Here is a 24,107-nt window from a genome sequence, read left to right on the forward strand (position 1 = left end):
TTCTTTCCTAGATCCGAATGCTCTGGCTGGCCAGACTGGGCCTGATCATGCTCTTATAGGAGGAATAGTGGCTGTAGTGGTATTTGTCACGCTATGCTCTATATTTCTGCTTGGTCGATATCTTGCAAGACATAAAGGTTAGTTATATTAAATAATTAAACAGTTAAGTATTCTTAACTTTGACAAAATAATACCAAAAAACAAATTTATTTTGAAATATATAATAGTATGAGCACTTTTCGGTGTGTGTGAAAAAGAGAAAAAGGAGAGAGAGAAGCAGATAAATTATTTCAGGGTATTCGTTTTAATTTTACTCAACTTTGAAGTTAGAGTGGCTTAGAAAAATAATGTTTGTCAATAGTCAAAGACCACAGTATGAATCAATAGCTTAGGAAATAATGGAATTATTTTTTTAAAGTTTCTCTCTAGGAACTGAAATCCAATGGCATAATGTTTTTCTTTTTTGTGTTGATAAGTTTATGAACATATTTGTGGTTATATTAGTGAGGAAAGAATGTGGGATGTTTTGCAGTGGGCTAGGTGGAAACTATTGATATAATCTACTTTTAAATGGAGTTTCCAAAATGAATTGTGGCACAGTTGATGTGATCATTATCAGCATCTTAACAAAGGACTCTGATTGCTACAGCTGCATGGATCACGTGGTCTGTATCTCGCATTAAAGAACCAAAGAACTCATTACCCACACCCATTTAACTCTTATTTCTAGCTAACCTGGACACAGCATCATATAAAATATAGACCTAAAAACTGAAAGAAAGCATGCATCTTTGAAAAGATAAATTGTGTGAATTGCTATATCTCAGAAGATATTTCAACTTACAAGGAATCTAGTTTAAGGTTCTCCCTAAATAAATATCTCGTTTTAATGCTGGCTATTTTATCAATCTCTCAGAACTAACATATGTTTCATCCGATACCCATAGGAACGTATTTAACAAATGAAGCTAAAGGAGCTGAAGATGCACCAGATGCTGACACAGCCATTATCAATGCTGAAGGCAGCCAAGTCAATGCTGAAGAGAAAAAAGAGTATTTCATTTAAAATGCAGGCCAAGATTCTGAGTTTTACTTACCAGGCTGGCTGCTGGAGAAACTGGCTATCATCTTTCAGAATTCATTTCTACCATCTTCTGCTACCTTTATTAACTTTCATTCTGTACTGCTCTCAGTAGCCAGTGTATACCAACAATCAGCTGTCGAAAGCATCATTCTTTTATTACTGTACCATCCACAATACAGGACATTTCTTACTGCCTAAATTCCACACCATTGCTCTTTTAACATACAGTGCTTGAATATACAGCCTTAACAATGTTAATCACCTCCTTGGATCATGGTATTGAATTGTTTCTATACATTGAAAAAAAGTGTATGCTGAGTTTTTTTGTTATTTTTTTTTCTCCCCTTCATTTCTCCCCTTGTCAGTTTGCCAATGGTCAGCTTTCACAAGGGAAGGGATTAGGTAAATGCCTAATCAGCTTAAATTTAATCAGATTAGAGGTTTACAAATGTTTTCTACATGTCCATTTTCCAAGACATGTTTGAAAACATATGCCCTAGAAACACAACTGAAAACATTGTAGTGTAGATTCTAGAATGCAAGATTACACTGTAAGGCTGTATCAATTTTCTATTTAAATTTATAGTATTTGATACAGCAGCCATGTGTATGAATTACAATCATGACATGACATCTTATATTATGATATTGATTCTTCCATTAGGTTACTTTTAGCTTCATTTTCCAATAAATGTCCCAAGTATTTCGCTGCTTTTGAAATAACAAAGATTTCATTCATTTCTCTAATTTGGTTCTATAATTTATTTGTTCCACAAGAACTCACCTGCCTAAACAAAATTGAAGTATCCATAGGGCACAATTTTGAGACATTTTAGTATCTGTATATAGTGCATATAATAAATCCAATTAAACATTATTTGATACATATTTAACTTTTTTGGCTGTATGTAAATCAGTCATAAGTAAGCATTTTCTAATGTCCATGATATCCCTTTAGATATTATTACTTAAACCAATATTATAAGTAGATAACATGTATTAGTATTTTTGTCTGTATGTCCTAGCACTGTTCAACAAATTTTTCTAGTTCTTGTTAATTTTTTTGTTATACAATGGAAGCACAATGTTCTAAGGAAAGGTAATTTTAAGCTAACAACCAGTGCACAGCCTCAGGTTTAAATTGCAACCACAGTGGAATAATAATCTAAAATTACAGTCTTAGTTTGCTAAAATTCACACATTTTAATTTGGCAGTTCTAGAACTGCATACCTATGTTGGTTTGCTTTTTGGCAAAGTGTTTATGATATGTTTTCTGTGTAAATGATCTAATTCCTTATATTAAATTCCTGTCTATGCATTCTGTGAGGTACAAACTTATGAAACAGTGAGTGATAGAGAATTTCTGCCATGCTTTTAACTCCAAGGTGAAAGTCTCTTTCTCTAAATTATTTCTGAAATTTTGGTGTATTTAACCATTAAGAAATGCTGTATTCATAAATATGACACAGAATCAATCTAAAGTCATATTATTTCTCCTAGTATCTCAAAATCACTAGATTAGTTTGCATTAAGTTTATTGTATGCTAAAGTTTAAAAATCCAGTTAGATAACAATTATTTTCCCATTCACAAGCTTTGCACCTTTAAGAAGAAAATAAATATGACAAACAAAATGGTAGCTATACGAGTGATGACTGAAAGGCATGATGGCCTATGGTTTGAAAAGTAATAGCCTGGAATTTATTTTGGGGGAACTAGAATGGTTGAATATGACATCATGTATGAATATCAGATGAAAGACAAGGGTGCTGTATCATAGATTATTTATCAAAAGTATAAATCTTTTAAAAATCTTAGAATTTTTAAATTATTTTTTATTGTTGAAGCATTTATCTTGTTGATTTCTTACAAGAGGAAAAAGGACGATGTCAGTCAAGCAGCACTTTTTCAGAATATACAGAACATAAATAATATGATGTGGTTGAGTGTTAACATAATAAATCATATACAGTATGACATTTTAAGGAAATAAGTCTGCATTGATGTGATTGCATGCTTGTTTTTACAGTTCACTCCATACCATCTGTGGAAAAATGCAATAATATGTTAATATAGTATGGTAGTTTGAGAGAATCAGGTAGGTGCTACTAGACACATTGAAACTAGAATAGGTTTATAAACTGTTCATATCTTTCAATGCATAACCTTTAGAAAGATTCCACAACGCAAAATTCATCCTGTTAGTACAAAACGGAAAGGTTCTTATTACAGAAGTAAGTTGTATAAACTGCATCATCAATTACTATTTAAAGACTAATTTCAGGATGTACTTACAAAATTGCTACCCTTCATCGATGCTGTATTTACATCCCTCTTCATTTCATCTATATTCTACTTGGCTCCAACTGCTAAAGTGTTGCCTAAATAACTCAATAATTATTTATAGCAGTATAAATTAGGAATCCAAAATTGGCTGCACTTCAAAATATCTGAGTTTTTTTTAACCCTTTAGAGTAATAGAAAAGCTTACTGAAACTCTCTTGGAAACATATGAAAAACAATTAATTTATATAATATAATTTGTGGGCTCTAATAAAATGTTTCTCCAGTTCATTTTAAAGTACTAGAATTAGATGTTATCTTTAGTCATTGGAAAAAATTGACAATTAAACGACATGATGCTCTTTCCATAAAATTTTCTATTTTACCAATTTAAATTTTTTATTTTTAAAAATATCAGCAAAAATAAGGTAACTTTTCCATGGAACTATGTCAATGACAGTATCTGAAATGTACACATTTGTGTACATAGAGCCAAATTTTGTCTCAGTTTAGTGAGCACAGTAGCTCTGGAACTCAATGTAAGCTACTCCCCACACACCTAGTAGAATATGGAACATTATTCTTTAAACTAATGTAGCTATTCTCTGCTTATGTACTGTTTACAGCATAGCCTGATTGCTCATCATCAGAAAAGTGTAAACAGCATACTCTTTATTCCCTTTTTTATTTCTGAGTATCCTAGATAGAGTGATTATAAAAATAAGGAAGGAAAAGCAAGTGCGAGTAGGAGAGCAAACAGAGCATATGAACAGATTAATAATGGCTGTATGGTGCGTGCGTGCTTGCATGTGTGTGTGTGTGTGTGCAACAGAGTATTAATGATTTGTATTATGTATGACTGCGTATGGAAAGAGTGAGAGAGAGGGAGTGAGAGAGGCGAGAGAGTCTTCAACTTGTCTTCTTTTACCAGAGAATTCAAGAAGCAGTTTAAAGAACCTGATAATGGAATTAAGGTAGAATCTGGAGGACCCCATATCGCTGCAGGATATTTAATCTTGCCTTGACACCCCACAATTGAAATAATAGGAAAAAAAAAAGAAAATTAACTTCCTTAAAAATGGCAAAGAAGCTAACACCTCATTTATTTTTTATTCCTTGTAAAAAATATAAATATCTCAACTCAAAGGACAGGCTCACTTGTAATTATGTATTCATGATTGTAACAGCATTGAGATTCCATATAGGCACATGTACAGCAACTGTCTGATGGTGATGGCTCTTCCATGTAACATAGCAGTTATCGTGTAATTTAGTGCCACTTATTGCAAAGTGTTACTAAGGAGAACACTTACCATTCTTTTCCTTTTTATTTGCTTTGGATATTAGGATATTTTAAGAATGAGGAATCTGAAATCTCACGTTACATTTTTTTTAATTGTGGAAAAAATACAAAACCTCATATCTTATTGCAACTACCCCCGTCATCCTGCTAATTCGAGCCCTTAAAAATGCTCCATATTGCCTGACCCCTTGCAAATGGTAACCTTTGGTGAAAAAAATAACGAAACAAATAAAAATAATGGCAATGACAGCTAAAGTAAATGAAACGCCTAATGAAATTACCGAGTAATGCTTTTTTTAAGTGGCACAAAGTACACACTAAAAACTATGCAAAATATAGGTAACTACAGTGTACGTACATGTAAGTATCTTGTACTTGCTGTGTATGGATGTTGGAAACCCATGTAATTATAATATGCATTTTGAATATTGGGAAAGAGGAAATCTTAGTGTAGATAATAGAACTTGTTTTGAAATAGACACTGGCAATATTGAAAAATACTCAGTGCAATATTTGCAATTCAACTGCTGAATATTAAGGCAAAGGGACTTTAAAGAACTCTTCAAAAAAAGATCCAAGAAGCTGCTAATCTACAGTTTTCACACATTAGAGTATTAATTTAAAATGAAACTTTAAGTTTTCTTAAAGTTATCTTGATGCAAAAATTCTTTGATCCAGTTTTTTTCACAATGTTGGAGAGAAAGAAAAAAATCCAAGTTTTAAAGTTTGATTCTAATCTATTTGAATTTGAAAATTTTAAGCTTTCTTTAAATATGGGTATATTTTAATGGTCTATGGTATGTATTTTATAAGAACCAATGTATGTAATCAAAGAATATTTATAGTTAAGATGGTATTCCTTAATAGTTTAGGAGTTGTTTTAATGCGATTTAAAATTTTGATTAATTTTCCCTTTCTCTCCTCATTCTAACCCAAACATACCCTTTGCACTTACACCCTTCCAATGGTAATGGATTGAAGGTAGCAAGATAAAAAGAGAGCTCAAGGGAACAACATATAAGAATGGGTTCATAACTCATCAGCATTTTTATGTATTGAGATTAATAATGAATGCAATAGTTATTGGATATAGCTGGTAAGTTCTCTGCCATGCATACTTACAATAATCCTTCTACCTCTCACTTGTAACATGGGCTATGATACTTCAATATAAATAGAAGAAATAATTATTACAAGATATCCCAGGATGCACTCTTTTGGGACTATCTTAACAGTCCACTCCCCACCCCTGGGAAATCTCAAAAGCCAACTACTTTTACTGTATTCAGCGGTGTATGGATTTGCATTTGTTTTCCTTTTCTATCATTAAATGCTCCTATAGGCAATGGACCATAACTTTATAAGAACAGTTCTTCTCATGCCTACTTAATATTTCAATGTAATATAACTGTGTTGATTAAAAATATTTAAATGGCAACACTTTGCAATCTAATCTGACATTTCATATTTAAATCACAATAATTTATTAAAAATGAATGATACCATTGTTTAAATGAAAACAATGTATATTATTTTACTTTCCTCACAGTATTATGTATGTACTATGTAAGAGAAAATATTTAAATATGTAAGACAAAAATTATTTTAAACTGCTTTCTTTTTAATGAGTGATAAATGCAAAGTATTGCCACAAACACCAGTTAATTTTGTCTTCTTAGACATAGTAAGACTTTTTTTTAAAAATGTAATAATTATGTTGAAAGGAAACATATTCAAAGCAGAGTTTCCTCTAGTGGAAAAAATAAGAATTACAAAATCATGTCTCAAATGATGATGCTGAACCTATAAAATATGTTTAATGTAAGATGTTTTTATGTTATGTGATTATGTTAGAAATAATATTTGGTCCATTCTTTACCATATTTTCCATATGTGTGGAATATATATGTATATATATGTAAGGATACATATATATACATGTAGTATATATACTAGTTAGAGGAAATGTATGGTCATTTGTAGAGAATGGATCCAAATGTGAAAAATATGTAAAGAAAAAAAAAACACTATTTCCCCCCCTGAAAATTACTGTATATTTAAAAAGAAGAAAAGTTCAAAGACATTTGAAGATTGCAGGGGCAAAAGAAAATCCTACCAGGGCTCAGCACTTAAGCACTTTTCCCACATCCAGGGTCAGAACAGCAGAGATTCCTACATGGACTTTTCAAGTGCGGTATGAAATGCCACATTACACTTCTCCTATACACAGTACTGTCAAACCTCAAATGTTTTCTTTCTTCAAATGCGTTTCCTTGTACATGATACTAGTAGATACTTTTCTCTTTATATTTGCTGATAGTTAAAGTTATATGCAATAAAATATTTGGTGGTCACCAGTTGGTTAAAAAAAAACATGATATGTAAAGCAACTGTTATCTCTATCCTTTTGCTTTCCCCTGTGTTTCAAATGTATTGAATGAGTCTCAAATAGAATCATAATTTTAGAATAATTTAAAAACTCTTACTCTTTATCCTTATCGCTGTATAAAATTTTAATCTATTACCAATTTATTTCACTGTACCTGCTGTACTTATTGTAGATTCAATGATGCAGTTAAGTATTAACACAAAGTTTTGTGAATTTGGGAATACCGACCTATTTTCTTAATATTGAGTTCACATCAATATTCGTGAATTGGTTGTTTAGCTTTTCATTCAACCAAAAATATCCCCTCAAGAAAGCTCCATTTTTATCATAAATATTTCAGCATAACCAACATTGGAACAAGTCTGCCATGTTAAAAATAATTTAAAGACTTATCTCTGAAAATGGTACTCAGAAATGTGATGTTCCCAGTAATGTAGCTTCAAAAATAAAATGTTCTATTTAAATGACAAGAAATTCATAACTTTTGGAAGGGTATATTTATAACAGCATAAGAGCATATTCTGTGCTGTGAAATTAGCCCAAATCAAACATATTGCACAGAAAATAAAGTAACATGATTATTGAATCTACTTGTTATCATTAACATTTTCAAAAAACAAAATGCATATTGTAATATTAGGTACATGACACTTGCATGTTGATCTGCCTATATACTTACAAAGTATTCAATGTGTACTTAGTGGCGCTTAAAATATGTCATGTACAACTCTTATAAACATTCTTACAGGGTTCCCATTTGCACTTCATTCTTTCAGTAAAGTCTTGTCAGAAAAAAATGTCTGATACATATGGAGAAATAAAATTTGAATTTTAGTTATCTGTTGGACATTACTGAATTGTCTATTCATTTAGTTCATTTTTCTAGGCTTGGAAGCAGACATTGAAAGATGGAACTTTCTTTTATCTCACTGATAGGTTATAAAGAGGCTACAAAGCATTTCTTTCTAACACGTACATTACGTTGCATATCTTTTTTTCAACTGCATACATTATCCTTCATTTTTAGATTTGCTCAATGATGCCCATTTTTTCTTGAAAATTTCTAGATGGTAGTTTTTATAAACTAAGTGATATTATAATAAATGTTATCTCATTTTTCGACATTTATCCATTATCTCTTGAATATATGAACCTTGTAATATGAGTAAGGGTAAAAAAATATTGCTGACATAAGGAAATTTTCTTGAAGACTGCCAAATTTTTAAAATTCTGTAAAGGTAATTTTACATTCATTTATGTGTATTTACTAATGTTGACTAGGGACAGAAGCAAAAATACTTAAACTATTTTTGTTTAATTTTCACACCCGAATCAGTATATATTTCAACTACCTAAGATAATGCAATTAATAATCTATCCATCTTAAGCTTACGCCAACTAGAATTTGAGATAAGCTATTAAATTTACGGAGGAATTTCTTTGTGTCTTTTGAAGTTCACTTACCATGAGGTATTTTATAGTCTACTTTAAATAACAGATTTTGTTATACAGGGTAAGCCAAAGGCTGTACAAGAAATAGTGTCATTGGGTCTGATATTTGTGTTAGACCATGAAATATTCCATTAAAATTTCTCTGTAAATACAAGGAAAGATTTTGTATTGGTTATTTTATTAGAATATATATTAATTTGTGTTCTCCTGACAAAATAAACATGCAATAATATAACTTAAAAATTAATATTGTATTTAAGATTAAATTCAGTACATCTGAAAGAAAATCATATTTGAAGTAACATGCAATAACAGTACTTTTTAAAACTCCTACCTTATATTGAATAGTATGTTTAAATGGCACTCATACTTTTTAGATAAACCAACTTTGTGTTTTATTAATTAAAATTATTATTTGCATAGAGGTTCTAGTCCATTAAAGAGACATTTATTATAAAACAATGCTAGCAGACTCTAAAAATAACTTAATGATTTAACAAAATATTTTATTCATATATAAGTATACTTTTAAAATTCCTCTTTTACTTTGTTTAGTGAAACATAAGAATACTTAAAAAAAAAAACTTTTATGTATGTGGCTGACCCCAGTTCAATCACCAGGACTACCTATGGCCCTCCAAACACTGCCAGATGTCACTGCTACACTGAATGACAGGAATAATCTCTGAGCACTTATGATTGAGACACAAAAACAAAAGAAAAGAAAAGGAAGTTTTAATATAGAGCAAATTATATATGAATTTATATATATGGAGATTAAGTGGGTAAAGTATCCTGGATACAGTTTAAATATCATTTAGTGCTACTATGCTGTTTGACATCAGACCCAAACCTAACATCTAAATATCATAATTTAACAAAAAAACTATAGAAAATACTATATATTTTAACCACTCTTCATGTCTAAACATGCAACAGAGAATCCACTCTAAAAATATTTATGCTGAATAAAGTTGATATAAGTAATATATTTATTCAAAAATTTAGTAAATTAACTCTTATCTGAATAGTGATCATAGTGATGGTCATTGTCACTATGTTATTAAAGAGCCTACTAGCTAAAGAAATAGTACAGAAGTTAAGGCACAGGTTTCACATCCTAGTCTAATTCCTGGAGCCTAATGGTCTCCCATCTATCACCAAATATAGCTCTTGAAACTCCACTGAGTACTTGGTTGGCGTAGACCAACAAGGCATGAGAGGCACCATAAATACATTTCTTGCCATTGATCTCTCAAGCCATAAATACATTCCTTGCCATTGATCTCTCAAAGCCCAGATGCAGGGAGGAAGCTTTGAGCTTGGGAGTCTTCTGAACACACTGCTCAAGAGTTCTTAATGCCTGTATCCATATATATATACATATGAGAGATTAAAGAAATATATCTTCACATAGAATAAAGTTGTTATATGTGATAATAGACATAGAAAATAAAAGCTCATAAAATACTGGTGGAAAAATATAAATGCTCTCAGAATGCTCTAACAATTGAAACTAATATTAGAAAAATTTTAACCAGTAAAATTGACATATTGAAACTATATGATCTTTGTATACTCAAGTTAAAAGAACAATATATGTACACATTTTGTCATATTCAGAGAAAATGACTAAAAAAGAATTTAAAATTTTCTAGTAGTAGAGTAAATATCTTTGTTAATATCACAAAATATAAGCATATCTAACACCTATTTTCCAGAGATAATATATGTGTATTGAATGAGATGTCAAAGGATAGTAATCTCACATAATCTGTTATCTCCGTGGCAGAGGATTTAAGATCAGAGCACTTATATTTTGATTATAGTCTATCAATTTCAGATTATTTTGCCAAAGATATTCTTTTGACTTGAATTTATTTCCATGAAATATGTACTTTTTCAATTCATACCACCTGCTACAAATTATTCATTCTGTACCTTTGGCTGTTTTTAACTGCTAAATACCAAACAACACATATATTTTTCTATGTGACACTACAATACTAGACATGTCCTATAGAACATAGAAGTCATTGTTCTTCATTTTTGTCTTGAATTCATATTTAGTACTTACTCCTAGCTCTGAACCTAAGCAATAATTACTTCTGGACAGGCTCATGGGGCCAACTAGGGTGCCATGTCTAAAAGCCTGTTCAACCATTCACAGGGCAAACACTGTACCCATTGTACTATCTCTTCAACTCCAAGTCATTAATATTTTAATCATTTTGCTTATATATTTTCCTAGTTATCAAATGAAGTCACACAATATATGCAAATATGATTGTTTCTAGTTTATAATTGTCTTTCTCCTATTAAATAAGTGCCTTCTATCCAATACTAGGATATGAATACACAAAATTGTGAATATTTACTTGGTCTCTGACCTTCAATTTTGTTGGTACACAATATTAAGGTTCTTTGGATATCCAGAAAACATGTCTTTCATCTGTTCCTCATTCACTATGAATGAGAGCTAATTGATAGTTTTTTAACATATCAATTAAATTGGTAATTAGAGAGTTGCACCTTTTGCCCCCAGTTCCTGACCTGTGGAATAGGAGAGGTGATGAAGATTTAGTTAATCATCAATAGGCAATGATCTTTTTTATGGTCAATGATGAATTTGTACTAAAAAAAATAAAATCACTAAAATATTAGATTTGGGGGTATTCCAGGTTGGTAAATATGTGGATGTTCTTTGGATGTGAGTGGAGAAATAAAAAAGAGACATATGTTCTGCATTGCTGAACCCCATTTCTCTGTTTCCGATATCATCTTAAATTAACTATCAATGAGTTTTATTTGTAATATAATTGCAATATAACATTTTATTTGGGAAAGTCCACATAAAACAATTACAAGCACATATTTTTTAAAGAAGGGTGCAAAACACTAGCATAAACTTTTGAGATCTAGAGCTAGACTAACTTGCCAATAATTGAAGAGGTCCAGAGAGTTTCTTTGCACTGATATATTCTGAGGAGAGGAGTACATATATTTCCTGAATAATGGTCCCCTAACTCTTTGCTAGGAAAAATTTCTGAACTACAGATTCAAAGTCCCAAAAGCAACTCAGGGACCAGAGCAATAATATAGCAGCTATGGCATTCCATATGTCATTGGACCCCCAATCTCTATTTATGATTCTGAGTCCATCAGGAATGATTTATGCACACAGATCCAGAAGTAAGCTCTGAGTTCCACTCAGTGTTTCCCAAGACGAAAAAAAAAAAAAAAAAAAAAGAGGGCATCTCAAATCTTGTCCAATTTGATGATTAAAGGTACAATATATTTCTGAGATGTGGTAGGAGGAACATCTGTTAGTTTTATTTCATACAGATCCTTTCAATCAGCCAGAATTTTTGTTTATAATTCTGGCCTTTTACACATTTGTTTGTATCAGTCATGTAAATCACTCTATTGCCCCTACCACCTTGGCAACAGAAGCATACAAGTCCATCTCAATGACTCATATTTGTGTTTCAGCTTTTTTCTTTATGAAATAATACTTTGATCTCTCAGAATCATTGTAATGCAAGTAAATAATGATTATAAGTATGACTATATAAAAACCTAATAACTTAATAAATAAATTGTTTTTCTAAGTTTTGTGAGTTGTTATAGCAATAATATAAATTAGGAAACAGTTTTGGAAACCATCAATTTGTCAAGTACATTAGAAGTTTTAGGTAACTTAGGGTCTCACAACTTGCAATTAGCATCTGAAGTTGGGGATCGGCTTATGGGAGCCCTTTGTTCTTCATTTATTCTTCTTCTTCATTTAATGCAGGTATCTGGAGTCAAAATTTTGTGACATTTTTATACATACAGATGGTATAAGAGGATATAAGAGGATTGGCTGATAATGGGGACTTCTAGCACATGCATTTTCATATACACCGTTGGCTCACAGACATATTCTGTAAGAGAAGAATGTTCCATGTTCTTTTATCCACCAGGTGATCTCCTAACCCAAGGAAATTGAAAGAATATAATTTCCCTACTATATCTTTGAAAATAATCTTCAAAATGATTAGTATTTTTTTTCAGAAGAAGACACTCAGAAAAAATTAATGAATGCCTAGTAGTGGAAAAGTCTGTTAGAACATACACTTTTGTGAACATTACTGCACTTCACCATGTAATTTTATGCAACTGCTTATACTTAGTTTGCTTCACCTTTCATCAATATTGAGGATTTATTTATCAGTATAATTAATACGATTGGACTGGTAGTGAAAAGAGGAAAAACATGACAAAATAAAAACAACAGAAATGGACAAATTCCATTGATCATCTTGTTTCATGGAAGATCACTGAGTGCCAAACATTTGCTGAGCTTAGTAAATTTAGAAAGTAAACAAAACCTAGTTTGTATTTTCAAGAGATTACTGAAGAAGACAACTTTTAAATAAGAAATCCTAGATCATGTTACTAAGAACACCCTTTTATGGTCAATGTGAAATGGAAATCTGATATCTTAGGAAATCAGCGATACTTCTGAGAAAATGGCTTCTAGATAAAGAAAATCAGTATTTAGTAGGAATTTCTCTTAAAGAGATTAAAAGAAGAAAAAAATTCTGGAAGTTAAAGTAGCATAGTCAAATGTAGATATAAAAAGCATAGCAAAGATTAGAGATTTGGATAAATTGCTATTCAGAGAATGCATACAGTTTAGGAAAGGTGGTAAGACTAATTCAAAAGGGTAATAAATAAGTTGTGAATTCATAAGTATTTTGGGGGATATACTCAGTGGTGCCCAGGGCTTACTTCTTGCTCTGTTCTCAGGAATCACTACTAGTGGGGTTGAGTTGATCAAATGTGCTGCCAGGGATAGAACTTATATCAGCTGTAGGCAAGTCAAATTTTGTACCCTACATTTTGTAACATCTCACTGACTCTATTAGATGCCTTTTTAACAAATATGTCTTCCAATTTAGAATAAATACTTTGTCACTAAAGTATTTCAAGTATGGAGGAAGCAAAAAAAGATAATGTTCCTAACAGGAGAACCTGTACATTTGCTGAAGAATCCAATATATAGTTTCAGTGGTATTTGAGGCCCATAAGGCATTGATGCATCTATATTCCTTCAGACTTGTTCATAAAGATAACCTAAATAAAACTATCTCCATTCAAAAGAATAAAGAGTGAAATGTGATCATATAGTTTATTCTCCTTTCCTCAAACTCACCCTTAATACTATGGAGCATATCTTCCTCCCCTTTTCTTCCAATAAACTCACTCAGCAGCAGTGCTCTTAAATTCTCTTTCCACCCTAAAATCCTGTTCCTGCCACAATGATGCAGAATAAACAAGAGTTTCATTTAAAAGCATGGGATATAAATATCTAAAAAAATAATATTTACACAATATTTATTGTATTATCAATTTAAAATGTATTATTTATTTTTGATGGATGGTATATTTATTTTTTTCTAAACTAAAGTTAGTCAATTATTTCCTTTATATTAGGTACAAGAAGCAATATTCTACTTATTTATATTAATGTAGATAATAAGGATATTGAGATAACTCCCAACACCTGCTCAATAAAAATCCCAATAGACCATGTACTTATAACTTAGGTGCCCTTATATACTTAAGTACTTATTTGCTGAGGTTTGTAGCTAGTTATATCTATAGTCTTCAAATTTTACATCTGAGCACTAACACCTGTCCATCTAACAACCCACAGATTGACAATAAAATTTTTACCACACCAGTAGTTTTCAAAATTTTTATATCTTCAGATAAGCAATTGAAAACCTGTGAGTTATAAAACCTGTTTGTATAAGTAAACTTCAATCTATGAGGATTTCACCATCTTGAAATTACCTAACGATGCATTTCTCAGAACTTTTATCCCTGGTGAAATAATATTTGACTGTAGTTACAAATTCATAAATATTCCTACTTTTATTTCATTCATTTTTGGCATTCGGATACTGTTTTTGACAACCATGTCAAAATTGCTGATAAACTAAGTAACATAAAGAATTATGCTTGGTTACTTTATGACATTGACAAGTTTGTATTTTGTGGTCCATCAAAGTCCACTCTAGAATAAATATTGATATTTTTAAGTTGGCTGTGCCTGAGGCAAACGGTCTCTCTTTCCACTGCCTAGCAACAAATTAAGAGTAATTCCAAACATTGCTGTGCAAAGACCCAAAACAAACAAATTAAGAAAACTAAAAAACACAACTTCAAGTAATAAGAAAGACACATGGAAAGAAAACACATCCTCTGCTCATGGATGGGGAGGAAAAATGAAAATACTCCCCCCCCACACTTGTACAGATTTAATATATCTCTGATAGGAAAGCTACCACATTTAAAAAAAAATAGATTAAACATTCTGGAAACTCATATGGGAAAGTAACCCCACCCAAATAAGTAATTTTTGGAAATAAAAGAGATGGGATGCATCACTTTCCCTAACTTTAAACTGTACTGTAAAGATGTAGGAATTAAATTAGCTGAGTGTTGGAATAAAACGGACCTTCAGATCAATGACATAGACTTAGCTACTCTAAGACAGACTATCGGGTGATGATTAATTAATCTTTGATAAAAGGGCAAAGAATACAAAGTGGGGAAACAAATGTTTCTTCAACAATTGGCGGTGGGAAAACTAGTCAGCTGCATGCAAAAAAATAAAAATAAAAAAGCAGACCTCTCTTGTTAACTCTATGCACAAAAGTCAAAGCAATATGAACTAAAGACCTTGATATCAGATAAGAAGCTGTAAGGCACATCGTGAAAATGTAGGCAAAACTCTCAATGATATTGGAACTAAAGGCAACTTCAAGGGTAAAACACAAATGACCAATCAAGTGGAAGCAAAGATAAACGAATAGGAATACATTAAACTAAGAAGCTTTTGCATTTCAAAGGAAACAAAGACCAGCATATAAAGTCTGCCCATGGATTTGGAGAAATTATATACCCAACACTAATCTGATCGAGATTAGTTTCAAAAGGTATATGAGGCACTGGTTGAACTTTACAAGAAAAAAAAATCTATCAAAAAATTGAAAGAAGTATTAATAGAAAATTCCTCAAGGAAGAAATACAGATGGTCAAAAGACACAAGGAAAAGTGCCACACATGGTATTCATCATGGAGAAGCAAATTAATCAATAATAATCTGTACTAGAGAAATCATCATGCATCAAAAAGATGCATGACCTGGATGTAGGGAAAAAGACTCATTCACTTTTGATGGGAATGTAGACTAGTTCAGCCTTTTTGAATACAATATGGACTTTCTTCAAAAAAACCTAGAAATTGAACTACTATTGAGCTACAGTTGAGTTACAACAATATCTCTCCTTAAAATATGCCAAGGGGTCCAAAAATACAATGCAAAAACACAATGTACACTCCTACGTTCATTACAGTACTATCCACAATATCCAGAATCAGGAAACAACCCAAGTGCACTAGAACAGATGGGTTGATAAACAAATATATGTATACCTACATGTGGAAATCTATGCTGCTGTTAATAAAAATTAAGTATGACATTTGCTTATATGGATGATATGAAGAGTATTATGAGTGAGTGAAAAGAGTCAGAGTTGAGAGGCTTAACATAGAAGGATCACACCCATTTGTAGGATAAAAAAAATAGTATAGCAATAATATTCAAGGACAATAGAGAGGTGGGCAAGAAGGACCAGTTAGGTCCATGGTTAAAAGTTTGCTGCAAAGAGAGGGGATAGTGTATTGATAATAGAGAAAGCGCCATTATGACCATGTTGATTTGGTTTTTGTTGGTTTTGTTTTTGTTTTTGTTTGTTTTGTTTTTTGGGCCACACCCGGTGAAGCTCAGAGTTTACTCCTGGCTATGAGCTCAGAAATTGCTCCTGACTTGGGGACCATATGGGATGCTGGGGAATCAAACCATGGTCCATCCTAGGTTAGCGTGTAACAAGGCAAACACCCTACCATTTGCACCACCTCTCCAGCCCCTCATGTTGATTTGAAATGATCACCCTGAACAAGAACTGGGTGCTGAAAGAATGTAAAGTGATGGACATCAAACTCCTTTAGTAACAGCATTGCAAATCACAGTGCCTAAAACGTAAAAAGAAGGTAGGAGGGAGAGGAAGGGAAGGAGGTTGGCAGGGAATGGAGGGCAATTGGAGATAAAGGTGTTAGAAAATATAAATTGATGCATGGATGAGAATTGAGTATTAAAAAAATAGGCAAAACAAAGACAAACAGAAACATCTTTTCTCATAGTTCTGGAGTCTAGAAATCTGAGGTCAAACTGTCAGAATATTGAAGAAATTACTGCTTGGTGGTTAGTAAGAGAGACAAAATAGTACAGCTACTGCAATCTGAGATAAAATATAAAAATTGATTATGTAAATGATGGGGAATAATCGTGAAAGTGCAATGACTAGCAGTTATGTTATTTCCAATCTGCTTTTCTTCTTTACTTTCAGTAAGGTAATGAAGACAGATTACTTTTAGGTCTAGTCTCCAGCTGAGCTTTGCTGGCCCAGGGTCCTTAAAAGGCAATTCTCTGTCAAGCCTGCCTCAGTTTAATGAAAAGGTGTTGTCTGCAGGCCCTATAGTTCTGTGAACCACCTAAGTTACATATATTCAGCTTAGGCCCTCAAAGACCACATCCATTGGGTCTTTGGAGTGCAACTAGTGATGATTCCTGGTGTCATGGGGATATGGTTTCTGTGTAAGGAGTACAAAATTTTGAGATCTCTGTGGACTACTGTCTCTAAAATTAGGATAAATGCCAAATGTGTATTTTTACTCTAGCACACTGACCTCTTGCTGACCTTTTATAATGATTAAGGTATATATATATATATATATATATATATATATATATATATATATATATATATATATATATATATATATAACTTTTCTGGATACTTTGAAATGTATTTAAAAAATAAACAACAGCTGGGAGAAAAGATAGGCAATTCTTAGAGGTCTTAAGGACGCAGCAAGAAGCAGGTCTTTACTATGCAAATTAAAATCATGATCTTGACTATTATAGCCTAACACTGAAACTATTCAAATTGGTCAATTTAAGGTGAAACCATACCCTGCCTTGCCTAGCTTCTGAAAGAAACCGCAGTGAAAGCTCTATCTATTCCTCTGAGTGCAGTTTCTTGATTCTTATGCTGTCTTTCACTGTTGACCCTGCCTCTAAACCTCTTGCAACTATGATCTGTGACTATAATAAAAACATTTTTCTGAGACTTTTCTCTGTCTTCTCATACGGTCAAGTTTGACTAATCATTTTACAAAATAATACAAAATAGGAGGTCAATATAGACTTCGAACATTACTTGAATGCAAATCTCAAAAAAATTGAACAAAGAAGTTTAAGACTATTGAAACCATAATATTAGAAAATAATATTTACCCAGACAAGCATCTTCATCTTTACCTAACTTAAGCACTCATTTCTTTTTTTTTTTTTTATTTTTTTGGTTTTTGGGCCACACCCGGTGTTGCTCATGGGTTACTCCTGGCTGTCTGTTCAGAAATAGCTCCTGGCAGGCACAGGGGACCATATGGGACACCGAGATTCGAACCAACCACCTTTGGTCCTGGATCGGCTGCTTGCAAGGCAAACGCCACTGTGCTATCTCTCAGGCCCCTTTTTAATTTTTTTAACATTTTTTTAATTTTTATTTTGACCATTTGGCTTACATATCTTTCACAGTAGTATTTTAGGTACATATGAACATTGAATCAGGGGAATACCCATCACCAAATTTATCCTCCCCCCATTCCAGTTCCCTTCCTGCAACCATACCCCCTCATCACCCCCCACTTCTAGAGTAGATGGTCTCTTTTTTGTCTAGCTTACTGTTAGTGATCATATATCTATTTGGTCCTGGTGCCCTCCCTTGTTTCCCCCTCTATTTGAGAGGCAGAGCTATATAATTCAAGTTATGTGGTTTTGTTTGAAGGAAAGAAAAGCAATAGAATGGGGTAAAAATATAAGTAAATAAATGAAAAGAAAAATCAAATAAGCTAAAAATGGGCAGAGTCCTTCTAGAGGCTTTCAACCTCAGTTTGAGAGAGAACATAAAAAAGGTAATTGAAGTACCACCACAATACAGAAAGAAATATCAAATTAAATATCTAGTGAGCACTACAGCAATAGAAACAAGCACCACTCAATAGTCTCGGTCCTGAAATGAAACCATGCCAGAGAAGCACTCATTTCTTAAAGATAATTTAGAGAAGCTAAAAAATCATTGTTTTATATATATTCATATATATATATACATCTATATAATTTGTTATGTATATATAAAACAGGACATGCACTTGGTATATAGTTATTGTTAGCTTGTCATGAATTGGACCTTTTATATTATAAAATGATATTTTCCTTGTATAATGTTTTTTGGTTCAAAATCCAACACTCTCCCTACCTCTGATGCCCAGAGGAAGCAGGTTAGATCTATGACTAATGAAACCTGTGGTAAGTCCATTCATGGCACAGACACCAAGCTCTATTCATTAATCCACTTGGCATCCATCAAGTTGACCTGGCATCTACTTGTTCTACCATACGCAGGAGTTAATCCCCACCACCCTTTCTCAAGGAATGAGTTCTTTGCAGGAAAAAAAAAAAGGTCAGTTCTAGAACTTGTCCAGGGCTTTCAGATCTGTCATCTTCCCTCACACAAAAGAATTTCAGGAGGAAGTGAGCAGTAAAGTAAAAACATAGGTTTGATTTGAAGGTACTACTGAAGAAGGGTAAGAAGATAAAAAAAAGGAACAGAATAATACACTCAAGTTCAGTAGCTGCTGCTTAGATTCTGTATTTTCAGTGTTGTCAAGTATGTGCTATGATTGTATAGCTATGCTTGTTGTTAGGATCTAAAGTTTCATTTAGAATTAACTGTAACCTATCTTTGTTATAAACCTAAGTAAAGCCATGACAGGCTTAAGTTTTAAGGAATAAAGACGAGTCCCAAACAGCCAGTTTCAGGAAATTCAACAGGCATGTACCAAAACAGTGAGATAAAATAGCAATATTTTGGGCCTGTGGATAGACAAGGTCTCCGGAGTCCAGTGGGCGCCCTTGTCCCCACTCTACTACTTTAGCTTCATCTAACACAGACCCCAAAACTCTATAAACCACAATATTCTACTTTAGATATCTAGCCATAAAAGGAAACACCCTAGGGGCTGGAGTGATGGTGCAGCAGTAGGGTGTTTGCCTTGCACGTGGCTTACCCAGGACGGACCACGGTTTGATCCCTCAGTGCTCCATGGGGTCCCTAAACCAGGAACAATTTCTGAACACATAGCCAGAAGTAATCCCTGAGGGTCACTGGGTGTGGCCCAAAATTAAAAAAAAAAAAAAAAAGGAAATGCCCTAGACAAGAGCCAATCAACTTAAAGGTTAACTATGATGGTTTGGAACCTCTGTAACCCAATAAAAAGAGCCCCAGATTTCAGTAAGGGGTTGTTGCCTTAGAGGGTTGACACTTCAGCATGCTGATAAATAAACTCCCATACCTTATTGCAGTGCTGCTCATCTCCTTTGTGGTCTTTGTAGGATGGATCTCGAATTCGGACCTAACACTAGTCTCCCACATCATCAATAAAATAAAGTCCTGACCCCTCAAACCTCTTCTTTCCTATTGTCTTCGTTTTGCTTGCTACATCTTTGTCTATCTATATATGTGTCTCTTTGTATTATCCTATTTCAAGTGTCTCTCTGAGTAAAGTACAGAATTAAGCTTTGCTTAAAGGTAACCAGCAAATAATTATTTTGGTAAGATTATTAGTTTTGGGCCAGAGTAGTAGCACAGTGGTAGGATGTTTGTCTTGCACACGGCTGACCCATGATGGATGCAAGTTCGATCCCTGGCATCCTATATGATCCTCACGCCTGTCAGGAGTGATTTCTGAGCATAGAGCCAGGAGTATCCCCTGAGTACGACTGGGTGTGGCCCAAAAGTACAAACAAACAAGCAAACAAAAAGACAATTAGTGTTATGGTTGTTATGTATTCTGTTCTAGACTGTAATATAATTTCTTGTCATTCTGCTCAGCATGCAAGACTGCCTTCCTGTAAAATCCAGAATTCAACTGGGCACAGGCCTTGGCACTGCCATTCTGAAAAACTTCTCTAGGCCTTTCAGAACTAATATAGACTTTAGTAAGGTTTCATCTTATTTTACCTAATACAAAGATCATCCCTGGTTTCTTTGTATCTGTGTTTACAACTTGGATTTAGCTCCAAACAGAGATTGTCTTATATATAAACTTGGGTGGAACAGGCTCAGGATAGCTGCCCCACCTGTGAGTTGTCCTTGTACTCAATAAAAGCAATTCCAGCAGGCAGCTTGATGGATATAGGCCAGACTATCTGTGTTTCACCCTCAGCCTGGTCTGGATTATTTCATGCATAACCATGATTCATACTTGTTCACTTAAGTTGGAGATACAGGGCATGGGATGATTTTATATACTTTTCCCATGCAAATAATTAGTCTAAACTCATTTTTGAATAAATTAAACTAATTTGAAAAATTTAGCTCCTTCATTTGCACTCTGAACAAATGTTATTATTCCACTGATAATAATAAACCTACTTTAATTTCAATGAAGTAAATTACATTTGTTTTCATAACTAATATACTTGGTTTTTACTCTCTCATCTTATTTCTATATTTCAATTTATTTTGGTATTTAGGTAATAGGTGATGATACATGATTTTAAATTCTTGCCTCTGTATCAATTACAAATATAGACTAAACACAAGTAAAATCATTTTTTTTCTGGGAAGGACAGATAGTGCATATATCAAAGTTTGTGTACAGACCATCTTCATGTCTGCCTTACATTTTAATATATGAAGTACAAAAGCAATCACAGGTAACTTAATGAATGAACTGGAACTTGCTATCTTAGACAAGTACAGTTCTGTATGGCTTGAGTGTTGTAGTTTTCTGCCCTTTCCTTTGGAAACATTTTTTTTTTTCTTGTTGCTCCTGTTTGATGCTTCAGTTTATGATGATTCCTTTTTCAGAGCTTTGAAACCAGGTCAAAACCATCATTAGACTCAAAGATTAAAGTTAAAAATAGTTTATCCTAAGTTTTTCCTCCCCTCAAGCCTAACTCTTTACTTTGAGTTTGTAGATAAGATGCTGTTTCTGGAGACCAGCTCAGAGGGGTTTATATTGTTCTTTTGAAACACATTAATCTTCAGCTTACCCTTTCTTGCCTTTGTCTTTCAGCCTCTGTCACCTCAGGGCAAGATGCCTAGTTGCTGTTTGTTCTTGGCTTTCCTTTGTTCTCTCCTCACCTGAGTGAGAACTGCTATATTCCTGCCATTTCCAGGGCAGGGGTGGAGGGTCAAAGAGAGATTGCCATCCCTACAGGCACTCCTGTAGCTTCAAAGAAGAGTCTTTCCTATGCCCTTTTCATAGGTTTATATGGTTGCCCTTGCCTTTACTCATTTCCAGTAGCCCTGCACAGCCTCAAGTGCTGGAGATTAAAGTGATTTAAACCAATAGTAACTAGATTACTTGGAATTCCTCTCCTCCACTTATACCACAGATATTTATTTTCCTGATATTATCTAAATAATACATAGTTAAATTTATTAACTACTCACAATTAGCCAGATGCTAAATTTATATCACTTAGGTCTTTGCTGAATTATGTTCTTGTTTGTTTGTTTGTCTTCTGTGGTAGAGTTGTTCTAAAAGTTATGTGTTGGGTTGGAGTAAAAGCACAGTGGTAGGGCATTTGCCTTGCATACAGCTGATCCAGGACAAACCTGGGTGTGATCCCCAATGTCCCATATGGTCCCCCTAGCCAGGAGCAATTTCTAAGCTCATAGCCAGGAGTGATCCCTGAGCACCACTGAGTGTGGCCCAAAAACCAAAAACAAAATAAAATAAAAAGAATGTGGTGATATGTTATCTGACATACTTTTTACATAGAACTCTTAAGTTTATTATGCCACTTTTATTACTCTGGAGTTACTCTGGAGGACAAGTGAGCTGGCCATTTACTACTTTTCTGATTTTTTCTTAAATTTTCTTTTAAAATATAACTTCTTGATTCTTACGAAATAGGGCTAATGAAGGTCTAATACTAACTTATTTTTCTATTTACAATTTTTTTCAGGAAAATTTGAAATTAATTTTTGAAACAATTTGAAAAAATTATTAATAATAAATAAGTTGTTTGTTCTTTTTTGGGGGGATCAACCCAGCTGCATTTAGGGGTTATTCCTGGCTTTGCACTCAGAAAATACTCCTAGCAGGAAAAGGGACCATATGGAAAGCCAGTTACTGAACCTGAGTTGGCTGTGTGCACGGCAAATGCCCTATACACTGTTCATAGGTCTGGTCCTGACTGGTTAGTTCTTAACTAGTTTTCTTTTCTTGATTATTTCTATTTATTTCATCATTATCTCTTGTATATTTTTATCTTTTCTATGATCCTTTAACTATTTTGTATTGTATTTGTTAAGGTCAGTCTCGGCTTTTTCCCAAAAGAAACAGAGAGCACACAGCAATTCAAGTCACACAGTAATGTTTATTGATCCAGCATGCAGGGGTCCCTTGTCTCTTTTTTTTTTAATTATCTTTATTTAAACACCGTGATTACAAACATGATTGCAGTTGTATGATTACAGTCATGTAAAGAACACCCCCCTTCACCAGTGCAAGATTCCCACCGCCAATTTCACAGATCTCCCTCCTCCCCATCCCAACCACACCTGTACTTGAGACAGATTTTCTACTTCTTTCATTCATTCACATTGTTGTGATAGTTCTCAGTGTAGTTATTTCTCTAACTGCACTCATCGCTCTATGTGGTGAGCTTCATGTCATGAGCTGCACCTACCAGCCCTCATCTCTCTTGTCTCTGAGATACTGCTAAATATGTCTTTCATTTTTCTTAAAACCCATAGATGAGTGAAACTATTCTGCGTCTTTATCTCTCCCTCTGACTTATTTTACTCAGCATAATAGATTCCATGTACATCCTTGTATAGGAAAATTTCATGACTTCATCTCTCTTGACGGCTGCATAGTATTCCATTGTGTATGTGTACCACAGTTTCTTTAGCCACTCATCTGTTGAAGGGCATCTTGGTTGTTTTCAGAGTCTGGCTATGATAAATAGTGCCGCAATGAATATAGGTGTGAAGAAGAAATTTTTGTATTGTATTTTTGTATTCCTCAGGTATATTCCTAGGGGTGGTATAGTTGGATCATATGGGAGCTCAATTTCCGTTTGTGGAGTAATCTCTATGTTGCTTTCCAAAAAGGTTGGACTAGACGGACTTCCCACCAGCAGTGAAAAAGAGTTCATTTCTCTCCACATCCCCGCCAGCACTGCTTGTTTTCCTTCTTTGTGATGTGTGCCAATCTCAGTGGCATGAGGTGGTTCCTCATAGTAGTTTTGATTTGCATATCCCTGATGATTAGTGATGTTGAGCACCTTTTCATGTGCCTTTTGGCCATTTGCATTTCTTCTTTTACAAAGTGTCTGTTCATTTCTTCTCCCCATTTTTTGATGGGTTAGATGTTTTTTACTTGTATAGTTCTGC

At 33.4% G+C, this 24,107-nt stretch overlaps 1 protein-coding gene across 2 annotated transcripts in view; it reads left to right on the top strand.

Annotated features, from left to right (window-relative positions):
* Nucleotides 1-7,897, top strand: part of CADM2 (cell adhesion molecule 2) — a 1,096,781-nt gene extending 1,088,884 nt beyond the window's left edge. For both annotated transcript variants that reach the window (XM_049785499.1, XM_049785500.1), the window contains 2 exons: nucleotides 12-137; nucleotides 948-7,897. In XM_049785499.1, the coding sequence (XP_049641456.1) occupies nucleotides 12-137; nucleotides 948-1,066 (245 nt within the window). In that variant the 3' untranslated portion in view covers nucleotides 1,067-7,897. The remainder of the gene's footprint in view (nucleotides 1-11; nucleotides 138-947) is intronic.
* Nucleotides 7,898-24,107: the final 16,210 nt, after the last annotated feature.

The sequence above is a fragment of the Suncus etruscus genome, chromosome 13, assembly GCF_024139225.1.
Source record: "Suncus etruscus isolate mSunEtr1 chromosome 13, mSunEtr1.pri.cur, whole genome shotgun sequence".
NCBI classification, from domain to species: Eukaryota; Metazoa; Chordata; class Mammalia; order Eulipotyphla; family Soricidae; genus Suncus; species Suncus etruscus.